At 35.8% G+C, this 22,411-nt stretch overlaps 1 protein-coding gene across 1 annotated transcript in view; it reads right to left on the minus strand.

The window, feature by feature from the left end:
* The window catches only part of C5H10orf67 (chromosome 5 C10orf67 homolog), a 113,153-nt gene that overhangs the window by 71,713 nt on the left and 19,029 nt on the right, over nucleotides 1-22,411 (minus strand). The window contains exons 7-9 of the mRNA XM_074269535.1: nucleotides 10,677-10,797; nucleotides 6,894-7,037; nucleotides 5,990-6,064 (exon numbers count right to left, since the gene is read on the minus strand). Coding sequence (XP_074125636.1) covers nucleotides 5,990-6,064; nucleotides 6,894-7,037; nucleotides 10,677-10,797 — 340 coding nt within the window. The remainder of the gene's footprint in view (nucleotides 1-5,989; nucleotides 6,065-6,893; nucleotides 7,038-10,676; nucleotides 10,798-22,411) is intronic.

Genomic DNA, 22,411 nt, shown 5'->3' on the forward strand with positions numbered 1-22,411 from the left:
TAGTCCTCTTTGTTTTATAAATGAGAAAAGCCCAGAGTGATTAATTTTTTAGGGTCACACAGCTATAAGGTAGCAGGGCCAGAGTCTGACCTCTCCCCACTACTGCTTACTCCCGCCCCATCTCCAGTCTAGTACTCCATCTATGGCCCCACATGCGTTTTATTTTTATAATCCCCTAGTAATATGTGGCAGCTTGTTTACACCCACCAGGAGTGCCCTCTGTACCTTTTGGTTCTGGTTTGATTTTTTTTAGAGATTGTCATGTCCTTATAGCATCACTGGGATAAAATTGATGCTTAAAAGGTGGCCAAAAGGATTAACTTTAATACAGATTTTAAGAAGTCCTACCTGATAGCTGTTAAATATAACCTACAGATTCAAGATAGCATATATAATCCTTTTCTGCTATTCTTTGTACAAGAAAATGCTCTTCCTTGTTGATATTTGTCAAGTTCATCATAATGATAAGAAAAAAAATATTTTTTCAAAAGATGGGTAGCTGAGGATAGAAAAAGTGTTTTGGAATTTCCCAGAGGAAATAGCAGTCCCTCTCCTTTGCCTCAAATCTCATTACATTTGCTAATTTGCCAGATATTAAACTTGAAAAAATCAGATCTTTATAGTAATCCCTAAGAATATTCTTATTGTAGATATTGAATCTTAGTAAACTGAGAAGGATAATCTTAGATTAAAATAGAATTAACTAGTTAATCAGGCAGAAAGCTTAACACCTTCACCATCCTAACATTGTCATATGGTGGCTATTATCATTGGTGCTCTAATGACAAGACAGAAAAACCAGACATAGGATGATCAAACAGATAGGAAAGAGGAGGGGGAAAGCATTTGCCCCTGAACAATCTCAGGCTTACTGGCTCTCAGAGTAAATATTTAAAAGAGAGATCTTTCTCTTAATCTGTAACCTAAATATTATGAGAAATATGTAATCCTTCAATATTATGAAACCATCAATATAATTTTGAAAATCAATGGAATTAAATCCTGATTAGAAAACGGTCATGGAAAACTCATTTGAGTCCAGGATATCAGAAGAAATAAAAGTGAAAAATTGACCAAGAAAGAAAAATTCAGAAGTTGGTAGCACAAAATGTACTTGCTTGGATGCTACTTGGGTGACAAGGTTTCCATAATACAAAACTCAAATCTCTACACTGCATCACATAGTTACTACTTCACTTCTGCCAAGGAATAAGTGTAGCAGTAGGAGGTTGTAGGGCCATGGATTTAAAGCTGAAAGGGATCTCCCAGGCCAAGTACTCAATCCCTCTTATTTTTTAGACAAGGAAATTGTTGCCCAGAGAGATGAAAGGGCATTGTCCATGGTTAGGGAAAAGGTGCAACAGTCGAGCTCTGTAAGTTTTATTATAACTTCAAAACGATTTACATGGGTGCTCTGTATCCTCGTAGCTGAGGATCAATCAGGGAAGTTGACAGAATTTCTTTCCCCAGCTAAATATAGGGAAACTTTAGGTGACTTCCTTCCTATTCAAAAGAGAAAGTGTGAGGGTGCTTGAAAACAAAACAAAACAAAACAAAATTTAAAAAATAATAATTTTCTTGTGCTAATTTGATGCAGTAGTGGGCCTGATTGACAAAAGAGTTGAAAAGGTGACAATTAGATTTAGGTTGGTTAATCTAACAAAACAGTCATAAATAAACCTCGTTTTGAGAAAGAAGAAATCTTAGCCAAACAGCTCAATAGAGATGGCCAGCAGCAGCAAGTATTGCACAGGTATGGAAGAACACCCCAGAGAAGGGCTTCTGTACCTTGAATGTACCTTCTTACTCAACATTTATGGAAGAACACAGACTTGAGTTATATAGTATGAAAGGACATGGATAATGGATAGATTACTGTCTGCAATCCTAGAGTACCCACATAGGTAAGATCACAGATCCACTTAAATATTGAAGTTTGTTGGTCTTCAGTTTTAAGGTACTAGAGTTCAGAGGGCAAGTCTATATGGTCATCTTTATAGAGTCTCATGTCTTAACTTTTCTATCATTGCTCAGTTGTTCTCTGACTCTTTGTGACCCCATTTGGATTTTTCTTGGCAAAGGTACTGGAGTGGTTTAGTCATTTCCTCCTCTAGCTCATTTAACAGATGAATAAACTGAGGCAAAACCGCTCAGGGTCACACAGCTAGTAGTGGCTGTTATTAATCCCATTTTATATTTGATGATACTAAGGCTGCCACAGTACACCTGATTTGCTCAGAGTCACAGAGCAAGCAAGCGACTGAGTCAGAATTTGAATTCAGGTCTTCTTGACTCTGAGCAAAGCTCTGCTCACTGCTGCCACCCAGGGTCTTACACACCTCTGATGAATCATTACTCAATTAAAGTTAGTGTTTGTCCTTTGTTCTTGAACAAGACGGATGGTATCATAAAGGCCACAGTTTGACTTTCTAGTGAATGGGACCTAAGGGGAGGCAGAGCTGAGCAAAGTCATCAGCTTCATCTCCTTCAGCCTCATGGAGTCCAGAAAGTCAAGTCCAATGGCCCAGGATACAAATCCGGCCCTGCTAGATTAAGATCTTTTGCAGATCTCTGTTTGTCTGAGGCAATGCCCCTTCAAAGACCAAGGGCCAGGTAAGAACTGAAACACAGGTGCTCTAATTGACCATCATAAATGTATCATCTGGGAGGGAGGAGGCCCTCCGAGTTGGCTTCTGGCCAATTTCTACCAGAGCTATGAACCAGTCCTAGGTATCCCTTACTGAACCCACCAGTCAGTCAGAGGTAAGCAGGGAAAAGTACAAATGTGGGAGGAAAGACGTGCTTTTGAGCCATCTGGATTAGCTGGGAGAATGAGACACAATTTGGGTTGATGTGTTCCAGAGAAGGCATTCCAATGGGGAAGTGAATTAGGTTTCAGGAGTGCTTGAGGTGGCAGATCTATAATTTATTAGGGGCAGGGAGGAAAAAGAAGTGGGGGCAGAGGGGCTATTAGAGTCCATACCCTTCTCCCTCAAGCCCCTCTAGGCCAGATAATGAAAAACCAAATGATTTTGAGTTTCCAAACAGAGTTTGTTGGAATGCCTCTGAACAGTAGTAGCTATCATAGGGTCTACACTGGGAGCACAGAAATACATGGAAGTCTATCTTGCTGAAAGAAGTTGTTCCCGGGGCTCAAAAGAACACTAACTCTCCATCCTCGGGGCCCAGCAGAGAGCAGCATCCAAGGGAATGTCAACGGACTCTGTGGAGGGAGGGAAGGACTGAGCAGAGAGCTCTTACAACTTGTGCTCTCCTCTCTGAGCTTGAGCCACTTTCCGGTCTCTGCTCTGTATAGATTTGGGGGAGAATGTCCCCGACAGGAGAAAGGGAGTGTTTCTGTAATATCTGTTCTTGCTGGACCTGCTTAGTATCCTTTTTTTTTAAAAAGGTAATTCATTTCTGTGGGTTAAATGATCATCAGTGGGGAGCACGCTTGATGGGGGCTCATTACTTTGAAAAATAAGGCTGAAGCAATTGGCATCCTTTAGGGACCAAACTTACCAGCAGAAGTGGAAGTAGGTGAATGGCTCCAGAGGAGGTGCTATACTTACACTAATCATTTCAAATCAATGATATAATGATAAAGTAGCCTTGGAGTGGTACATTTACTTATACTAAGCGTTTCAGATCACCAAACACAGGTCTACCTTAGTATAAAAGTGTTAATTCATAAGAATTAAAATGAAATTGGAAAAAAACTTTGGAGATCATCTAGTACAGGGCTTCTTAAACTTTTTCCACTTGCGACCACTTTTGCCTGAGAAATTTTTACGTGAAATTTTATATGTAGATATATAAGATAGGTATACAAATAAAACTTTTAGTAATAATTATAATTTTGTGACCCCCACATTCAGTTATGTGAATGAAGTCACAACCTACAGCTTATAAAGCTTTTATCTCTCATTTTATGGGTGAAGAAAGAGGAGTTTAAAGATTTAAGCCCTTGCCCATTGGAGGGTCCTTCTACACCAAATCTCAATCTTCCCATTCTTGCAATTCAAGTTGCCCAAATATTTATTAATTTAGCATCTACTAAATGTAAGATGCAGCATTACCATGCTGATAATCACTAATTGCCTTTGAATTATGGTATCATAAATATATCCATGGACAGAAGGACCCAAAGAAATAGAACAGAACATGGAAAAAAGATGAAATTAAGAAGGATTCATACATCATCTGCTGACAAAAATAAACTAACTTAAAAAGAAAAACAGAGTAACTCATTCTACAATATATTTTAGAAACAGCTTCCTAAGTGAGCAGAACCAAGAAAACACTCTACACAGTAACTACAAGATTATATGATGAATGACTGTGATGGACTTGGATGTTTTCAACAATGAGGTAATTTGAGGCAATTCCAATATACTTGGGATGGAAAATGCCATCCAAATCCAGAGAGAGAACTATGGAAACTGAATGTGGATCAAAGAATAGCATTTTCACCTTTTGTTGTTGTTATTGTTATTATTATGTGTTTGTTTGTTTTTCTTCCTAGTGGTTTTTTCCCCCTTATGATGTGATTTTTCTTGCTCATCATGATGACTACAGAAATATGTTTAGAAGGACTGAATTCAAATCCATCTTCAGTTACTTACTAGCTATGTCCCCTTAGGCAAGTCACTTAATCTCAATTTTTGTCTCAGTTTCCTCATCTGTGAAACAGGAAAAATAATAGTACCTATCTTTCAGGATTGTTGTGAGGATAAAATGAAACCTATGTCAGATTGCTTGTTGTCTTGGGGAGAAGGGAAAAGGAAGGAAGGGAGAAAGATTTGGAACACAAGGTTTTGCAAAAGTGAATGTTGAAAACTCTCTTTGCATGTATTCAGAAAAAATAACATATTTTTTTTAAAAAAGAAACAACTTCTTATTTGAGATTGAAGTGCTTGACCACATTATAAAGAAGAAAGCAGGCAAACTCCTCCTGAACATATAAGTATCAGAATAAGGGCTTAACCCCAGCTCTTTCTGACCCTTTGCCAGCTCTTCATTCAATAAGAGTGCCATGCTGCCTCTCCTATTCTGTCATGGTCTAAATGAACTATCCAGATGCACCTGGTGGGTCATTCAGTGGTATCCTGGGCTTGAGAGTTGAGTTCAAAGCCTGACTCCTTTACTTACTTGCTGTGTTACCTGTTTCTCACAGCCTGTTTTTTTTCATTTGAGAATGAGATAATAAATTGGGATAACATTTGTAAAGGGCTTTGCAAATATTAAAGTATAAACATTAGCTATTAAATATCCCTCACAATCATTTAATTTCTTTGGCCCTGTTTCAAATCATCTCTTTGCCTCTGTCTTTTCTTGTAAAGGCACCATACACAGCAAAATGTTCAGCAAGAGAAATAGGGGGAAGACAGAGGTCAGAATAATTCAAAAACTCACGAACTCAAACTCTTTGACTCTATGTTCAACAAAGAATCTTCTGATTATGGCAAGCTGAGAGATGCAGTGGGTAGAATGCTGGGTCTAGAGTCCAGAACTGGCATCAAATCCATCTTCAGTCACTTACTAGCTATGTCACCCTAAGCAAATCACTTAACTTCAATTCTAGCTTCAGTTTCCTCATCTGTCAAATGGGGGTAATAATAGTACCTACCTCTCAGGATGTTGTGAGAATAAAATGAAATAATAACTGTTCAAATGCTTAGCATACATGTCTGAAACATAATTAACTCTATATAAATGTTAACTATTTTTATTATAATTATAATTACCAATTTAGTTTCCCATGAATCTTTATAAAAGAAAAGGGAAAATTTGGATAGCAGACACACATTTACATGACCACCGGCAGATGTAGCTGCCACTATAAATCAACAAATTAAGTTAATTATCAAAACCTGATTGCTGCTGGGCGAATTTTAAGATGGCAGATTTGGAAGTAAAAGACCTAGAATTTAGGCAATGTAACTGAAATGGAATCCTACCAGAAACATTCTATAACTACAAAACCTACCGAATAGGTTCCTTTGATAGAAGCAATGGCATCACATAACTGCTTATAGAAGCTTTTTCTCATTGTGTCTTCATTCTACAATTCAAAAGTAAACAAAATTATTAGCACATCCTAACCTCATCTGCTAAGATAATTTTCATAATATACAACTGTTATTCACATTATTCTAGTTAAGTGGAACCTTCTAATGGAAATCACTTTTCTTCGTACTATTCTCTATATCACATCTATTTCTAATATATTCAATTCTTGATTATATAATTCAAGAAAATAAGAAAAACAGGGATTATATGGCTTAAAAAGGTAATTCTAAAATTTCTTTCTAGGCAATAGTTTAAACTATCTTCCCTGAACCTCCTGACAGAGTTGCTGGAAAAGTAATAAAGATCCATCTGAATTTCAAATCATCTCTTTGCCCCTGTCCTTTCCGGTAGAGGTACCATATACTGCAAAAAGTTCAGCAAGAAGAATAGAGGGAAGGCAGAAGTCTGAATAACTCAACTGGATTAGCAGCTCCTGGATGATCAAAAGTTAAACCTGCTTTCTATTCATAGTTATAACTGCTTTAAAAATAAAATGATCAATAATCTTATTCCAATTCAATATGGAAGTTAATTTCAAGTTCTGCCTACTCTTTATTTTAGGTAAGAGGCTCTCATGATGCCAGAATTTTGGAAAGTTTCTCAAAAAAGTACAGTCATCATCATCCTCTCTGGTTCTATTCCAATCATGGGAGGGCACCTCAAAGTGCAGAGTTGGGGATTCATATATCCAAATCAATCTATTGTTGTCTTGGGGAGAGGGGATTTTTATTTGATTTTATTTGATTAATTCATAACAGCACTAAAAAACCAAATAATCAACAAGACCATCTAATCAGAATAGGGACTGATCAAAATTGTACCTTTTCATGAAGATTTACTACTTCTTGAATAATCATTTGTAGTTTTTGGTAGAGTTTCATGGATTCTTCTTTCAGCTGGTCCTTAAACTGCATCTCTAGGTATAATTTGAGGTATTTAAAATCTTGCTGAAGAACATCAGTAAGCTAAAAAAATTAAAATATGTATCATCAGATGCAGAGAGGAATATTTCTAGAAAAGATTTTAAACTAGACTAACTAGGTATTTGCCACATAGTTCCCTCATCCCAGGTTCCTAGGCTGAGCAACATAATTGTATAACAACAATAATAGCTAGCATTTATATAGCACTTTAAGGTTTTCAAAACATTTTTAAGTATTGTATTCTAAATTCACAAGAAGCATGATCTTCCTTTTACAGGTGAAAAGACTAAGGCAAGCAGAGATTAAGTGACCTTCCCCATCCTAAGAAATATTTCCCTCCTTCCCTGTTTCTCATAATGATGCAATTATTAAATCATAAGATTACAGATTTAGACCTGAGAGGGACCTTAGAGATTATATAGTTCAATGCTTTAGTTTTACAGAAAAGGAAACTAAGGCTCAGAGGTTAATTAATTTGCTCCAAATTACAAAGGCAAATAAATGCCAGTAAGCCATAATTGCATAGCATGTCCTATGAAGATGGTGCTTGACTATTTCAGAGTTCTTTATAGAAATTGTTCTCATATGTCACTCAACAGCCAAATTATTGAGTGAAAAATAGTACAGCCCTTCTTCCATTTTACAGATGAAAAAGAGACCCATGTTCAGGGAGATTAGGCAAGTCACATAGCTAGGTCAGTGGTTAGCCTGAACACAAACCCCATATCCTAACTCTGACAGGCTTATCCTTGATCCTCAGGCCTTCTCTCTTTACTTGTAATGTTCTTCTCTAAAATATAATGTTCTCTGGGAGCAGGTTTCTTGGGGGGCTTCTGGAGGAAGCCTTAGTTTTAGTTCTGAGTAATCACCCCAAATGCAGCCAGGGATTAAAGTCCAAATCCTTTATTGTTTCTGTCAAAATCTTCTCTCCTTCACTTGGGGCTCAGCTAGTTTTCTGGAGGCCTTCTGGCTCTTGCTGATAGTCTTTTGCCTCTGCCAGCTTCTGTCTCTAGCTCCCTCCAAATGTCTCTGAATCCAGCCTCCAGCCAGCACAAAGGTGGAAAATGGAATGAATCTGTCTCCTCCTCTGAGAGTGGGCTTGTCCTTTAGTGGGCTCGTCCTCTTTGACTTCTGAATCTCCCGGAGTCAATCCCGGTTGAGGCTCCTAGCTTATTTATGCTCTCTTAAAGGTGTGAATCTTATAGAACTCTATTAAGTACTAAGTACATTAGTGAACTAGAGAACTGTTAAGTACCATGCTAAATTAGATAACAGACTTAGCACCTTGTAAGAATCCTAACATTTCCTTTCTCTCTTGGCATCCAGTGTGCTAATCCCATTGCCTCCCATCTTCTTCATTAAAATTTAACTATTCTTTATCCCATTCTGACAGGGTCAAGCAGAATCTCTTCCAAAGATACAATTAATCCATGTGATAAACTAAATACTTACTGATTCCAAAAACTTAGAGTGATTCTCACCACTTTGCCTCCCTGCTCCCCCATATTACTCTCCTAGCCCTCCCTTCCCTCTATCCCCTCTCTATCACTTTGACTTTTAATATTGTTCTTCCCTTCACTGTCTATCCCAAAGGAATGGTCTTCGTGGTACGAATTTCAGACCACCAGGGCAAGGAAGGGTATCATGGCAGAGTAGTAGGAAAATATGTAAAGCCAGGTGGGTTCTTGCTACATTAATAAAATCCAGTGGGTAGTCAACAACTTCATCCACTTGTGGTGCGCTTTCTGGCTACAAAATGTTCTTGAATTTTCTAATACTCTTTGCAAATCTTAATATACAATAAAAATATATCAGTGTGCTGTATGAGAGAGAGAGAGAGAGACAGAGACAGAGACAGAGAGAGAGAGAGAGAGAGAGAGAGAGAGAGAGAGAGAGAGAGAGAGACAGAGAGAGAGAGAGAGAGAGAGAGAGAGAGAGAGAGAGAGAGAGAGAGAGAGAGACAGAGAGAGACAGAGAGAGACAGAGAGACAGAGAGAGAGAGAAAGTAAGAGAGAGAGAGAGAGGGAGATCCAGGCCTGATGCTATTTCAGATCATCTCTACCTAATTCGGTTTACTCTTACAATGACAACTAAAGATATAAAGTGATCTTTGATTTAAAGGACAGAATTGACCCAACAGCCCAGGAAAGTTAAGTGACTTGTATAAGATCATAGGTTAAAATGGATGTTGAAAACTATCTTTACATGTAATTAGAAAAAAAAAAAAAACCAAACAACTATTAAGTTAAAAAACATAAATAAAAGTCAAGATAAAAAATTACCATTATGGTTTAGTTATACATGTGGGTTCTATTTGTTATTCACTCTTCTTCATATAACATATATGCAAGTATTTTGATATAAACATATATACTTAAATTTTGTTATATTACATAGTATATACTTTGATATTTTCATGGATCTATAATCTCATTAACCTTGATAGTCTCTGATGGCATAGATGTTAACTAAGAGTTCTGGTAAATGTAGGGATGTATACATGACACATTTCTCCATTTAATTTGCATTATTAACATTTTTTGCATCACTTTTTAAGTCTAGATAATCAACAAACCAATAAACCAAGATCTTATTTGTAAAATTAAAAAAAGATAAACATATAGGTATATCTAAGGTAATGAATCATCACAACAAACATTTATTAATCATCTGCTGTGTGGTAGGTATTAGGTGAAGTGCTACTAACACAAATACAAGAATGAAACTGTGGGGACTGCGTTAGCACCCTGGATACCTTAGAAATCAGCTGGAGTCAGGATAAGCAAGTCTTTATTCTTGGTCTTTAGCAGTAGAAGTGAAGTGAATGGACACAGGATCTCCATGACCTTACCTTCTCATCTCTCTTGAAGAAGTGACCCTGGCTAGTCTCCCTACACCTCCTAGTCCCTCCCACAATTCTCTGTATACACCAAATGATTGGGCCAGCCCAGGATAGTGGGAAGGGCCATTTTCCAAGCATATTCTGATAGAATATTGTCCAATCAGTAATTAGCCTCAAGTGCTTGATTGTCTCACCTCAGTGCATTGACTCAAGAGTTTCAGCCCTTTACATGAAGCAATTCCTAATCTCAAACTCTTCTAATGGGGAAGACAGAAAATATACATACAATCATACAGAGAGAAAAAACTGAAGAGAGAAAATACAAGTAAATCAAAAATAGCTAAATATAATGTAGTTGAGGGAGCGAGAGCAAGTCAGTTAACTTCCCTGAGGATCAGTTTCTTTAAAATGAAGGGGGTAGAGTATATATAGAGTATATAAAGTCTCTGTGTTCACTTCCAGTTCTAGAACTATAATCCAGGGACATACATATATATACACATATACATATGAATGTGCTTCAGGTTCAGTCTTTTTCTCCCTACATTATAATTGAATAAATTTCCACAGATGTATAGCAAATTTCAGGGAGAAAAACAAAACTGACACTTCATCTCACAAGTTAACATACATGAATATTAATAGAGGTTAAGTATATTCACTAATGAAATAACCATCACTGAAGTTTAATTAATGCTGCCAAGAATTGCTGAATATCATAAAAAAAAAAAGCCAAACTCTGTTTCAAGAAACACAACAAAATCAATGGAAGATACACAAGCTAAGATAATAAAGATCTGAAAGTATTGAATTAATTTAAAAGAAAATCAAGATATTACCTTGGCTAGTTTTTGTGTTGTATAACTTAGCTGTCTTAATTCCAAAACTTCAGAGACGTCTGTTTGAGTAGCACGATCTGTTGCAAAATAGCCTACTTTCAAATTATCTGAAAGGTCCACCCTGGAAGAAAGACAAAAAAGGCATCAGTATGGTGATAGCTGCTTTACATAAAATGTGAACTGCAGAAAAAAAGGTGTCTTCCATTTTGTGTGGGCCAAATAAAATTTTAAATGTGCCAGGAAGGGGGGAGTTTTCCAGCACCAGAACCCCATGTCTTTCCATTGCATGGATGGTGTTCTCCAGGCTTCATCCCTATGGATCACAGGATCTGGAAGCAAAGGCTGGAAAGAACTTTGTAAGGATCAGGATGAGCAAGTAGAAGGAGATTAAATAGGTTCAAGTCAACTAAATAAACATTTATTTAGTGCCTTCTACGTGCTATGCATTCAAGATTTAAAAAAAAGGAGGCAAAAAACCCAATCTTTGCCCTCATAAAGTTTATAATCTAATGGATAAGACAAAATCAACTCAACTCATACACAAGTTAAACTAAACACAGGATAAATAGGAACTAATAGGAAAAGGGCTGGAGAAGGCTTTCTTCAGGAGGCGGGATTCTAGTGGGTACTTAAAGGAAGGCAGGGAAATCAGTAGCTGGAGCCTAGGAGGGAGAACATTTGATACTGAGAGAACATGTTGTATCTTGTTCCTGGAGCAGCCAGGAGGCCAGTCTCATTGTAACAGAGAGAATGTGATGGGGAGTAAGGTACAAGACCCCCAGAAAAGCAGGAGGAGGCTAGGTTACAAAGGGCTCTGAATACCAGAGGCGACAATAGGCCACTGGAGTTTTTGGGTAGGGAGATGACAAACTGTTTGGTGATAGCAATCTGGGAAATAAATAAAGGTGAAATGGTCCTTGGTCCATCTATCAGATTGCCTAAAATGATAGAAGGGGAAAAGGACAAGTGTTGGAGGGGATATGGAAAAAACTGGGGCTTTATTATCCTCCTGATAAACTGTGAACTGTTCCAACCACTTTGGAGAGCAATCTGGAATTATGCTCAAAGAGTTATAAAACTGTGCATACCCTTGACCCACTAAAGCTATTATTAGATGTTTCCCCCAAATCAAGGAGAAACTTGTAGAATAGAGAACCTTTATGTTCTAAAATATTAACAGCAGCTCTCTTTGTGGTGGCAAAGAACTAGAAACTGAGGAGATGCCCATCAATTGAGGAATCGCTGAATAAGTTGTGACATACGATTCTGATAGAATACTACTAGGTTGTAAGAAATGACAAGCTGGTTGATTTTAAGAAAACACAAAAAGAATTGTGTGAAATAATGACAAGAGAAATGAGCAGAACCAATAGAACATTGTATACAGTAATAACAAGACTGAAGAATAACTATGAATGACTAACCTAGTTTGAGTATTATGAATATTCAAATCAGCTGCAAAGGACTTATGGAGAAAGATTTTATCCACCTCCAGGAAAGAACTGATTTATGAAACTCTGTATTGTGTGATTTCACAGATATGTCTGTGTTAAATGTTGGCTTTCTATAATGCAGGGTTGGGAGGGAAGGAGAGAAACAGATTGGAGCTCAAAATGTATTAAAATAAATATATTTTGTAAATGGTCCTTGATGCTGTGTGGGCATTTTCCTGCTTTCACAGTGATGGCTGTGGAGTGGGAGAAGAGTGAGCAGTATGTCCTGATACAGTTTTAGACTGACTATAAATATTAATTTAACTGTTAGTTTTGAAAGGAGAGATCATCATCATCAAGAGAAATGAGGTCATATCCATGTTGACATTTCTATAAATGAGACCCAAATATGTAAAGAATTTGTAGTTAAAGGGATGGATAGCTGACATAAAGATAAATAAATGAATTAACAGACAGGAAACTTACAAAACATTCTTGTTGAAGACATGAGAAAATTAATGGGGGGGTTAGAGGTTAGAGAAAGAAAATGAAGAAGAATCTGCTGTGTAGAAATAGTGGTCGGAAACTAGCCAAGATAAGACATCCCAAATATCCCTTTATAAATGGGATATAAATGGGATTTTTTAAAAAGGGATAAAAAAAATCTCTCTATAAATGAAAGTAAGCAGACAAGAATTATATATGAAATGGATAATAATCTCCTCTTATTATCAAGGATTCCAGGCCTGACATTCTATTCACTGTGCTATCTAGCTAAGTAATGGATGGATCAACTAATGATTTATGGGCAAGAATCACAAAGGATAAGAATGGATTGCAATATTCACTTGGAGAATCCATATTGCTTAGATCACAGATCTGTGGTCATTAGGGGGCTTATTAAAGGAATCCTGTAGTTATTTATAGGTCATAGATTTAAGGTTAGAATCATCAATCCTAACTTCTTCATTTTGTGGTTATGGACACGGGGAATCCCAGTGAGCTTAAGGGAATTATTAAAGTTCTCACAGTGATTTACTAACAGAAGGCACATTTGAACCTGGAGCTTGTCTCCAAATCTAGGGTTTCTTGCATGGCAATAAAACCACTCCCAATTTTATCTATTTAGTAAATTGGAACTCTCTATACTTTCAGTTTTTTGAAACATGGCATATATGAATAGAATTTTTGGGAAATTTGAGAAAGTCTGTTATGGTACACGCATATACAACTAAGACAGACAAGCTAAGTTCAAAATTTTTCAGAATACAATAGTAATAATAGTAACTAGGCACTCAAAGGGGTTATTCCTCATAACAACCCTGGAACTATTCATATCCTCATTTTAATAGATAAGGGAATTTAATAGATAAGAAATGCAAGTCAGCTGTTTTGGGAAAACATGAAAAGACACCAGAGAAACAGTGGTTAAGTGACTTGCCCAGAGTCACACAACTAGTGAGTATCTATGGTAGAATTTGAACTCAAGCCTTCCTAACTCCCAGACCCACTGCTCTGTGCACTATAGCATCACCTTGTTGCTTCCTTAAACACAGAAGCCCATTCAAATGTCTCAATCATTGTTAATGATTAAAAAATATTGTAAAGATAATATGGCTAAAAGCAGAGATGGAAAAATATCTGCAAATATGGTAGTAATGGCAGTCAAATTCTGGTAGTAACTGGAAATAGTAATAATGGATAAGTCCTAATTCAAATGAAATTTCCTGCTTTTTCCAGAGCGTGATTTTTTAGAGCCCTAATCTAATTAAATTTGTATCCTGAGCTTAGGAACCTCTAAGCCCATGTGCTTTGCTGAATAAAAAATAATTTAAAGCATCATTAAAAGAAACTCCAGTGATTAATACTTTAAAAAAAACCCATTTTCTATTTATTCTAAAAATACTTGACAATTTGAATCTACACTCTTCTTTCTGATGACCCCGACCAACCACGGAAATAAGAACAATTGTCATCTACCTCTCTGTAGTCATTAAATGCTTTTCACAAGTTGTCTAGTTTATCTCATTTGATAAAATGCTCTTTATAAAATGTTTTTGAAGGAGTTTAAAAAGATCCTTTGGTCCAACACTTCATTTGACAGATGATAAGACTGATGCCCAAAGAAGGGGAACAACTTTTTGTAAAGCACAAAAGATAAAGTAAAAGTCCTGAGTCCAAATCTGGTTTTCTTTGAACTCCACCATCCTGAAATTGTATTACCACAGTAACACTGCACAACTGAATCTCAGCAACTTGCATCAAAGCAATGACTAAGCATGATTCTAAGAGAGTGATGAAAATAAGGGGCAAAGAGACAGGCTAGGCATTTTGGTAAAAGGCCATTGTGGGCATTTGTTTTACTGACTGCTTGTTCCAAGGGTCTTTATCTCTGTCTCTGTCTCTCTCTCTTTCTCTGTCTCCCTGTTTCTGCCTCTGTCTCTCTGACCTTCCCTCCCTTCTCCCTCTTTCTCTTTCTGTGTCTTTCTCCCTCTTCTTCTCTCCCCCTTTTGTCTAACCCTTCCTTTAGAATAAAAACTTGTCTTAAAAAGAAAAACAAATACTATTATCAATATATTTTAAAAAGAAGATTGTGAAATGGGAGTCAGAATAAACAAGTAATGCTAGGAAATGCTAGGAAAAAATGTGTTTTAAAAACCTTTGCCAAATGTATATATATACGACACATTATATATATATATATATGTATATATATATATATATACATATATATATACATATATATATATCTGTATATATAATTTAAAATATAGATATTTGTTTCTTAGAGTAAATTTTTTAGAAAATATGAAAGTAAAACAAGTTAAATTTCTCCCATGACTGAAATGGGAAACATTTTAATGTGAGCCCTCAACAGCTATTTTAACTTCAATGCAAGCATCCCCTAAACCCCTCAAAATCAACCTGAAAAAATATTACAAATATTAAAATTGTTAGCTGTTAGATTTCAGTCCTTCTAGAAGCCTAACTCCAGACCAGTGCTCTCTTGGCCTTTTAACCTTTAAGGACACTTTTCTCTCTCCACATGGGGATAATGAGAACTGCTGAAATCCTGTTTTTGCTTATCCAGGGGCTCCCTAGATCTTCCTTGGTTCTTAGAAGAGACTCTTCTGAAGAAAGGATTCTGGGAAGACAGTGGGGTAAGGCTGTAAACTACCTTGCTCTCCCATATTTCTCCACAACTTGGCAGAAGGAATTAAAAGTCCAGGTGAAAGGGTTGTCCAGCCTCAGACAATTTGGGAGGATATTGGGAAAGACCTGAGCCTACCCAGCTTCCCCAGCCTGGTTTGTCAGACCTGATGGAAATGCAGATTTTTCTGGGCAGATACTGGGAATCATGAACAAGCAGCTCAGGAGGCAGCTGTGCTGGGGGGCGGCCTCAGCTTCTGGAACTCTTGTCCCAAGACAAAAGGGGGTTGGGAGGCTGATTAGGGGAAGATTGCAGAGCCCTTCCCCCGGACTGGGCCCTGGCTGTAGCAGACCCTGCTCGCAAGGGCACTTGCGGGAGGCAGGAGGCCCTCGTTTGGTTCTGAAGCAGGAAGGAGCTGATGCTTGCAGTCACAACAGGGGCTGCACAAACAAGGGGGTAGCATTGCCGGGGCCCTGGCTCAGGTTTAGGGGTGCCGAGGAGGCCCAGGGACGGGTCAGGCCCCCAGACAGAACTCAGGAGACAACAGCACAAAGAACCCGAAGCCTGATGAAACATCCTTGCCAAGAGTCCAACTCATAACTCAAAGTTAAAAGTCGAGAAATAAGCCACTTGAAACAAAATCAGCAAGCAAAAGACAAAGAACCTGACCAGAGAGTTATGGTGATAGAGAAAATCTGGATTCATCCTTTTGAAATATAACATAAACATGAAAGACCAATCATAAGAGATTCAATGAGGTCAAACTGTTTACTTTTATATGTGAAAACATCTATAATTTAAGAATGTTATCATTACTTGGGTTCGGGGTGATTATGCTGAGATAATACTCAAAAATACATTTGTCTAGGGAGAGGTAAAATGGAGCAATTTCTCAAACAAATGAGGCATAAATGAAAAAAACTTACAGTGGAGGCAGGAGAGAATGGAAGATTGGTAACGCTAGAATCATATTCTCATCAATTCTGGGTTAAGAAGAAATTAGACAGACAGATAGATATGGATGTCTATAAATATATACGTATATAAGTCTTAATTTACAAAGAAATGGGGGACAGAATAAGAAAGAGATTTTTAGAAGCATGTAAAATCAAGAAATAGGAAGGTAAGGGGAGAGGCTAAGAGAAGGATACTTAGGGGTATGGATGAGGAAGACTGGTAGAGTAAAAATAAATAGCTGGAGTAGAATTTTTAAATTCTTCATCTGATGCAAAAAAGCTGGGGTAGCCATCATGATCTTAGACTAAATTAAAGCTAAATTTAATCAAGAGAGATAAACAGAAAAACTATATTATAATAAAAGTACCATAGATAATAAAATAATTTCAACACTAAAGCTTTATGTGCCAGATGTTATAGCACTCGTATTTTTATTTTATTTTATTTTTTAAAATTATTATAGCTTTTTATATACACAACATATGCATGAGTCATTTTTGAACACTGACCCTTGCAAAACCTTCTGTTCCAACTTTTTAACCTTCTTCCCCCCCATCCTCTCCCCTAGATAGCAGATAGTCCAATACATGTTAAATACAAAAATCGTTGTATAGTCTCGTTGCCGTGTATAATGATCTCCTGGTTTTGCTCAGTTCATGTCAGTCTCCCCAGGCCTCTCTGAAATTATTCTGCTGGTCATTTCTTACAGAACAATATTTCATAATATTCATATACCATAACTTATTCAGCCATTCTTCAATTGATGGGCATCCATCTAGTTTCCAGTTTCTGGCCACTACAAAAAGAGCTATTACAAACATTTTTGCACATGTGGTCCCTTTCTCTTTTTTAAGATCTCTTTGGGATATAAGCCCAGTAAAACACTGCTGGTTTAAAGGGTATGCAGAGTTTGATAATTTTTTGAGCATAGTTGCAAATTGCTCTCCAGAATGGTTGGATCCTTTCACAGTTCCACCAACAATGCATCAGTGTCCCAGTTTTCTCACATCCCCTCCAACATTCATCATTATCTTTTCCTGTCATCTTAGCCAATTTGAGGGGTATGTAGCACTCACATTTTTAAAGGAAAAGCTAAATGAATTACAATTGGAAATAGTAAAAGTATAATAGTGAGGGTTTTCAATCTCCCTGTTTCAGAACCAGATAAATCTAATAAAAAATAAATAAGAAAGAAGATGAATAGAAGATGAATAGAATCTTAGATAAGATAGATATAATAGCTATCTGGAGAGAATTGAATGGGAATAGAAAAGCATATACTTTTCTTCTCAGTGGTACATGGTATCATTACAAAAATTGACTATGTATTTGGGCATTATATAATATATAATTATAGGCCCATTTCATTAATGAATAAGGATTTAAAATATTAAATAAAATGCTAACTAGGAAGCTAGCTAGGATATCATTGTAACAATATATCACAAAGAGTACACATGGTAACAAGTGGAATCATGTAACATAAGTAAAACTATTAACATCACTGATTATATATCCAAACAAAAGTAACAAAAGTTATATGATTATATCAATAAATGCAGAAAAGCTTTTGACAAAATGCAATACTCATTTCTATTAAAATACTTGAAAGTCTAGGTAGAAGTAGATCTTTCCTTAAAATTACAAGAAGTATCTACATAGAACCATCAGCACACATTATTTATAATAGGGATAACTTGGAGTCTTCCCAATAGATCAGAAATGAAATAAGGATGTCCATTGTTACCAGTATTATTCATTATTGTATTAATATTGCTAGCTGTAGCAATAAGAGAAGAAAAAAGAAATGGAAGGAATCAAATGGTTAATGAAACAATAAAAGTATCTCTTTTTCTATGAGATATGATGATATACTTGGAAATTCTTAGATATTCAGCTAAAAAATTAGTTGAAACAATAATTTTAGTAAAGTACAATATAAAATAAACCCATATAAATCATTTATTTCTAACCATCAACAAAACTCTAAAAAAAGGTAGAGAGATAGAAAAAGATACCTCATTTAAAATAACTCTAGACAATATAAGATACCTGCCAAGAGAAATCCAGGATCTACATGAACATAATTTTAAAACACTTTTTATATAAAGAAAGTCAGATTTAAATGATTGTAGAAATATTAATTGTTTACATATTGACAGAGCCAATATAAGGAAAATGACAACTTTACCTAAATTAAACTGCTTATTCAATGCCACCACAATTAAATTACCAATAAAACATTGTATTGATCTAGAAAAAATAACAAAATGCATTTGGAAAAACAAAAGATCAAGAATATCAAAGGAATTGATGAAAAATGTAAAGGAAGGAGATTTTAACAGTAGCAGATCTCAAATGATATTATGAGGCAATAATTATCAAATTTATCTGGCAATGGCTAAGAAATAAAAAGATAGATCAATGGAACAGAGTAAACATACAATATGCAGTACTAAATGATAATAATAACCTCGTGCTTGATAGATGCAAAGATTTAAGTTTTGGGGATAAAAATTTACTACTTAGTAAAAGTTGTTGGAAAAAAATACAAACTGGGCATAGATCAACATCTTGTGTCATTTACCAAGATAAGGTCAAAGTGGATACATGATTTGGATATAAAGAGAGAGAGATCATAAAAACATTAGAAGAACTTGGATCATTTTACTTATCTGACATATGGATAGAAGAATTTAGGAATGAACAAGAGAAAGATAGAATTGTGAGATTAAAAAGTAGATAATTTTGATTTTTATTAAATTAAATTAAATTTTAAAAAAACTAATAAAATCAACATAGCCAAAATTGGAAGAAAAGCAGAAAATTGGAGGAGAAAGAAATTTTCTATACATTTTTTCAGATAAAGATCTCATATCTTAAATATATGGAGAACTTTGTCAAATTTATAAGATATGAATTATTCCCCAAATGATTAATGATCAAAAGTTATAAACAGGCAGTTTTATGATGAATAAATCACAACCATATGTAGTCATATGAAAAATGCTCTAAATTATTATTGATTAGAGAAATGAAAATTAAAACTTCTGAAATATCACCTTATACCTGTTTCAGATTGGCTAAAATGATAAAAGGGGAAAATGACATGTTGGAGGAGGTATGAAAAAATTGGGACATTAATACACTTTCGGTAGAACTGTGAACTTATCCAATCATTTTGGAAAAAAATCTGGAATTTTGCTCAAAGAGTTATAAATCTGTGCATATTCTTTGGCAAGTCAATACCATTATTAGGTTTGTTTCCAAAGTTGATCAGGGGAAAGGTGATCAGGGGAAAGGAAAAGAACTTGTATGTTTTAATATATTTATAGCAGCTCTTTTGTTGTGGCAAAGACTTGGAAATTGAGGAGATAGTCATCAATTGGGGAATGGCTAAACAAATTGGGCTATGATTATGTTGGATACTACTATGCTATAAGAAATGATGAGCCAATTGATTTTATAAAAACATGAAAAGACTTTTATGAAATAACAAAGAGTGAAAGAATAGTACCAAGAGCACACTGTATTCAGTTAGCAGCAATATTGTTTGAAGAACAACTATGAACAACAAAGTTATTTTGAATTTAATAAATACTCAAACCAACTACAAAGGACTTAGGAAGAAAACTGTTATCCATCTCCAGAAAAAAATTGAAAAATAGAAGCATGCAAAGTATAGTTTTATATATATATATATATATGTGTGTGTGTGTGTGTGTGTGTGTGTATACATGCATGCATATACATGTGATGTGATATATATGTATATTTATGTACATACATGTATGTGTGTACATATGTAAATATATATACATACATATATATATATATATATACATATATATACACACATATCTGTGTCAAATAATGGAGGAGGGCAATTTTTTTTAAAGTATAGAAAACCAAAAGAACCCAAAAACTCAGAAGGAAGCACAGAAAAGTGGAGTAATTTTGAAAACAATATATAGTGTTTATTATATAGTTTATTTTTTGAAAAATAAATGATGTGAAATAGAAAAATAGCAAAAAAAAAATAAAGTTGCCCTTCTTTTTTAACCTTTCTGTAATCCTGTTTCCTCAACTAATTAAAAAAAAAAAGCAAGAGTAAATGATCCTGGAAGATGTCTACAATCTATTCCAGTCCAATGTTTGTAATACTAACAGGCAGAAGGGAATTACTAGTGATACTAAAACAACAATCTCTCACTTTCTTATGAGAAACTTAAACAGAAAAGCTTAAAATATCTTAACAAGAGATTGATAAATTCAGTCAAAGAAAATTTCAAAGGCTCAGACCTTGGAAAGATCTTTCTGCCTTTGACCTGTCCTCTGTGCTTGTTACTGTTATCACAGAAAGAAAACCTACATTATTTCCATTCACAATCATAAAATATGCCTTTATTCCATATTTCACTATAAACCAAGATAAAAATCCACAGGCACATAGAAACAAGTGTCTCTATAGGCTTCTGAGTCCTAACCATTTTCCAGAGATACTTAAAAAAGGATTCAGAAAACACATGGATTCACCGTTAGACTTGGGTGTAGTTTTTTGTTTAGGGAAAGGGCCAGATACTTTCTCAATCTGCTAGTTTGTCGTTGGGGCTGTGATCGTTGTAAAGGAATTAAGTCTCATATTCAAGAGGAAGAGAGGACAAGATGGGCACAGTATATTTTTTGGTAGTCCTTGGACAAAAACTTGGATAGAGGAAAACAAAATGTAAGGGTTAGATATCTCTGTAATGAAACAGAGACTTATTTTTAAATGGAATTGCTTGTGTCAAGAAGGGACAAATGCAGCGTCCTTTTCCATTTCTCCCTCCTTTGCCCATCCCTTGCTAGAAGCAAATTCACCAGATACTTAAAATGGCTTTTGTTATTGTCCAATTGTGTATGACTTTGTGACTCCAGTTAGAATTTTTTGGCAGTTACTGAAGTGGCTTGCCATTTTTTTCTCCAGCTCATTTTTACAGGTGAAAAAATTAAGGCAAATAAGAGTTAAGTGCCCAAGGTCATAGAGCTAGTAAGTATCTGAGGCCATATTTGAATTCAGGTCTTCCTGACTTCAGACTCAGTACTCAACTATCCTGAGTGGCTGATTCTTCCTTTATTAATAAAGCTGGATTTTTAATCCTTTTGATCAAAACTTGCCTCTATGACCCCTTTTTTCTAGCCGAGCCATAGCCCCAAGATTATGCTGCAGAAACTCTGGATACACACTCTGGAACCAAAAACCAATAGACACCTAATTATGGCCCTTCCATTTTGTCCACCATATCTTAGAAGATCAAATGGGATTGGAGTGGGTGGAAAGGTAGGCAAAGTTCCTGAGTATTCGTCCTACCTTTAAAAAATTAGAGGCCATTAAAAAAAATTTGTGATACAATTTACTACATCAATAAGGATGTGGTCCTACCTAGATAAATAGGATTTGGCTTGGAGATTTAGGTTTGGTGACTATAGGAAGCTGTGATTTTGCTGGTAGTTATTTGTTTGTTTGTTTGTTTTTTAATAAGATGTGCTGTAGTTTTTTCCAACATGTATTTAACATTATGAAATTTTACCAAACTTGTATCTTGGCCAATGTCCACATACTATTTAAAGATAGCTGCCAGAGTCTTCAAGGATCACAACTAGTTAAGAGCCAAGTTTTATTTGTCCACAGTAAGTGTTTTTTATGTGTGAAAAATGTATATGTTGGATTGAAAAGGCATTTGTGTACAGTGAATTAGTCAGTCTTTCCTTAGGATATTTTAAACTGGCCTTGTGTCTCATAAGAAAGTGAGAGATGGGGCAGCTAGTTGATGAAGTGGATAGAGCACCAGCCCTGAATTCAGGAGGATCTGAGTTTAAATCTGACCTCAGACACTTAAGACTTCCTGTGTGACCCTGAGCAAGTCACTTAACCAAAGTGGTCTCAGAAAAAAAAAAAAGGGGGGTAGGGGTGGGGGAGTGAGAGATCGTTTAGCCTCCTTCTTGCCTGTTAGGATAATAAAGATAAAGGAACAGGATATTTGCTTCATATGGTACCCTACTCTCCTTTTAAATAGATGAGAGAATTGAGGCCCAGAGAGGTTAAACCACTTGCTTAAGTCTACAAAATTTGGAAACCAGATTAGGGGGAAACCAGATGTAAGAAAAATGGATTAAAGTCAGAGCATCTGGATCCAAATACTTTTCGCAAGGAC

The sequence above is a fragment of the Sminthopsis crassicaudata genome, chromosome 5, assembly GCF_048593235.1.
Source record: "Sminthopsis crassicaudata isolate SCR6 chromosome 5, ASM4859323v1, whole genome shotgun sequence".
NCBI classification, from domain to species: domain Eukaryota; kingdom Metazoa; phylum Chordata; class Mammalia; order Dasyuromorphia; family Dasyuridae; genus Sminthopsis; species Sminthopsis crassicaudata.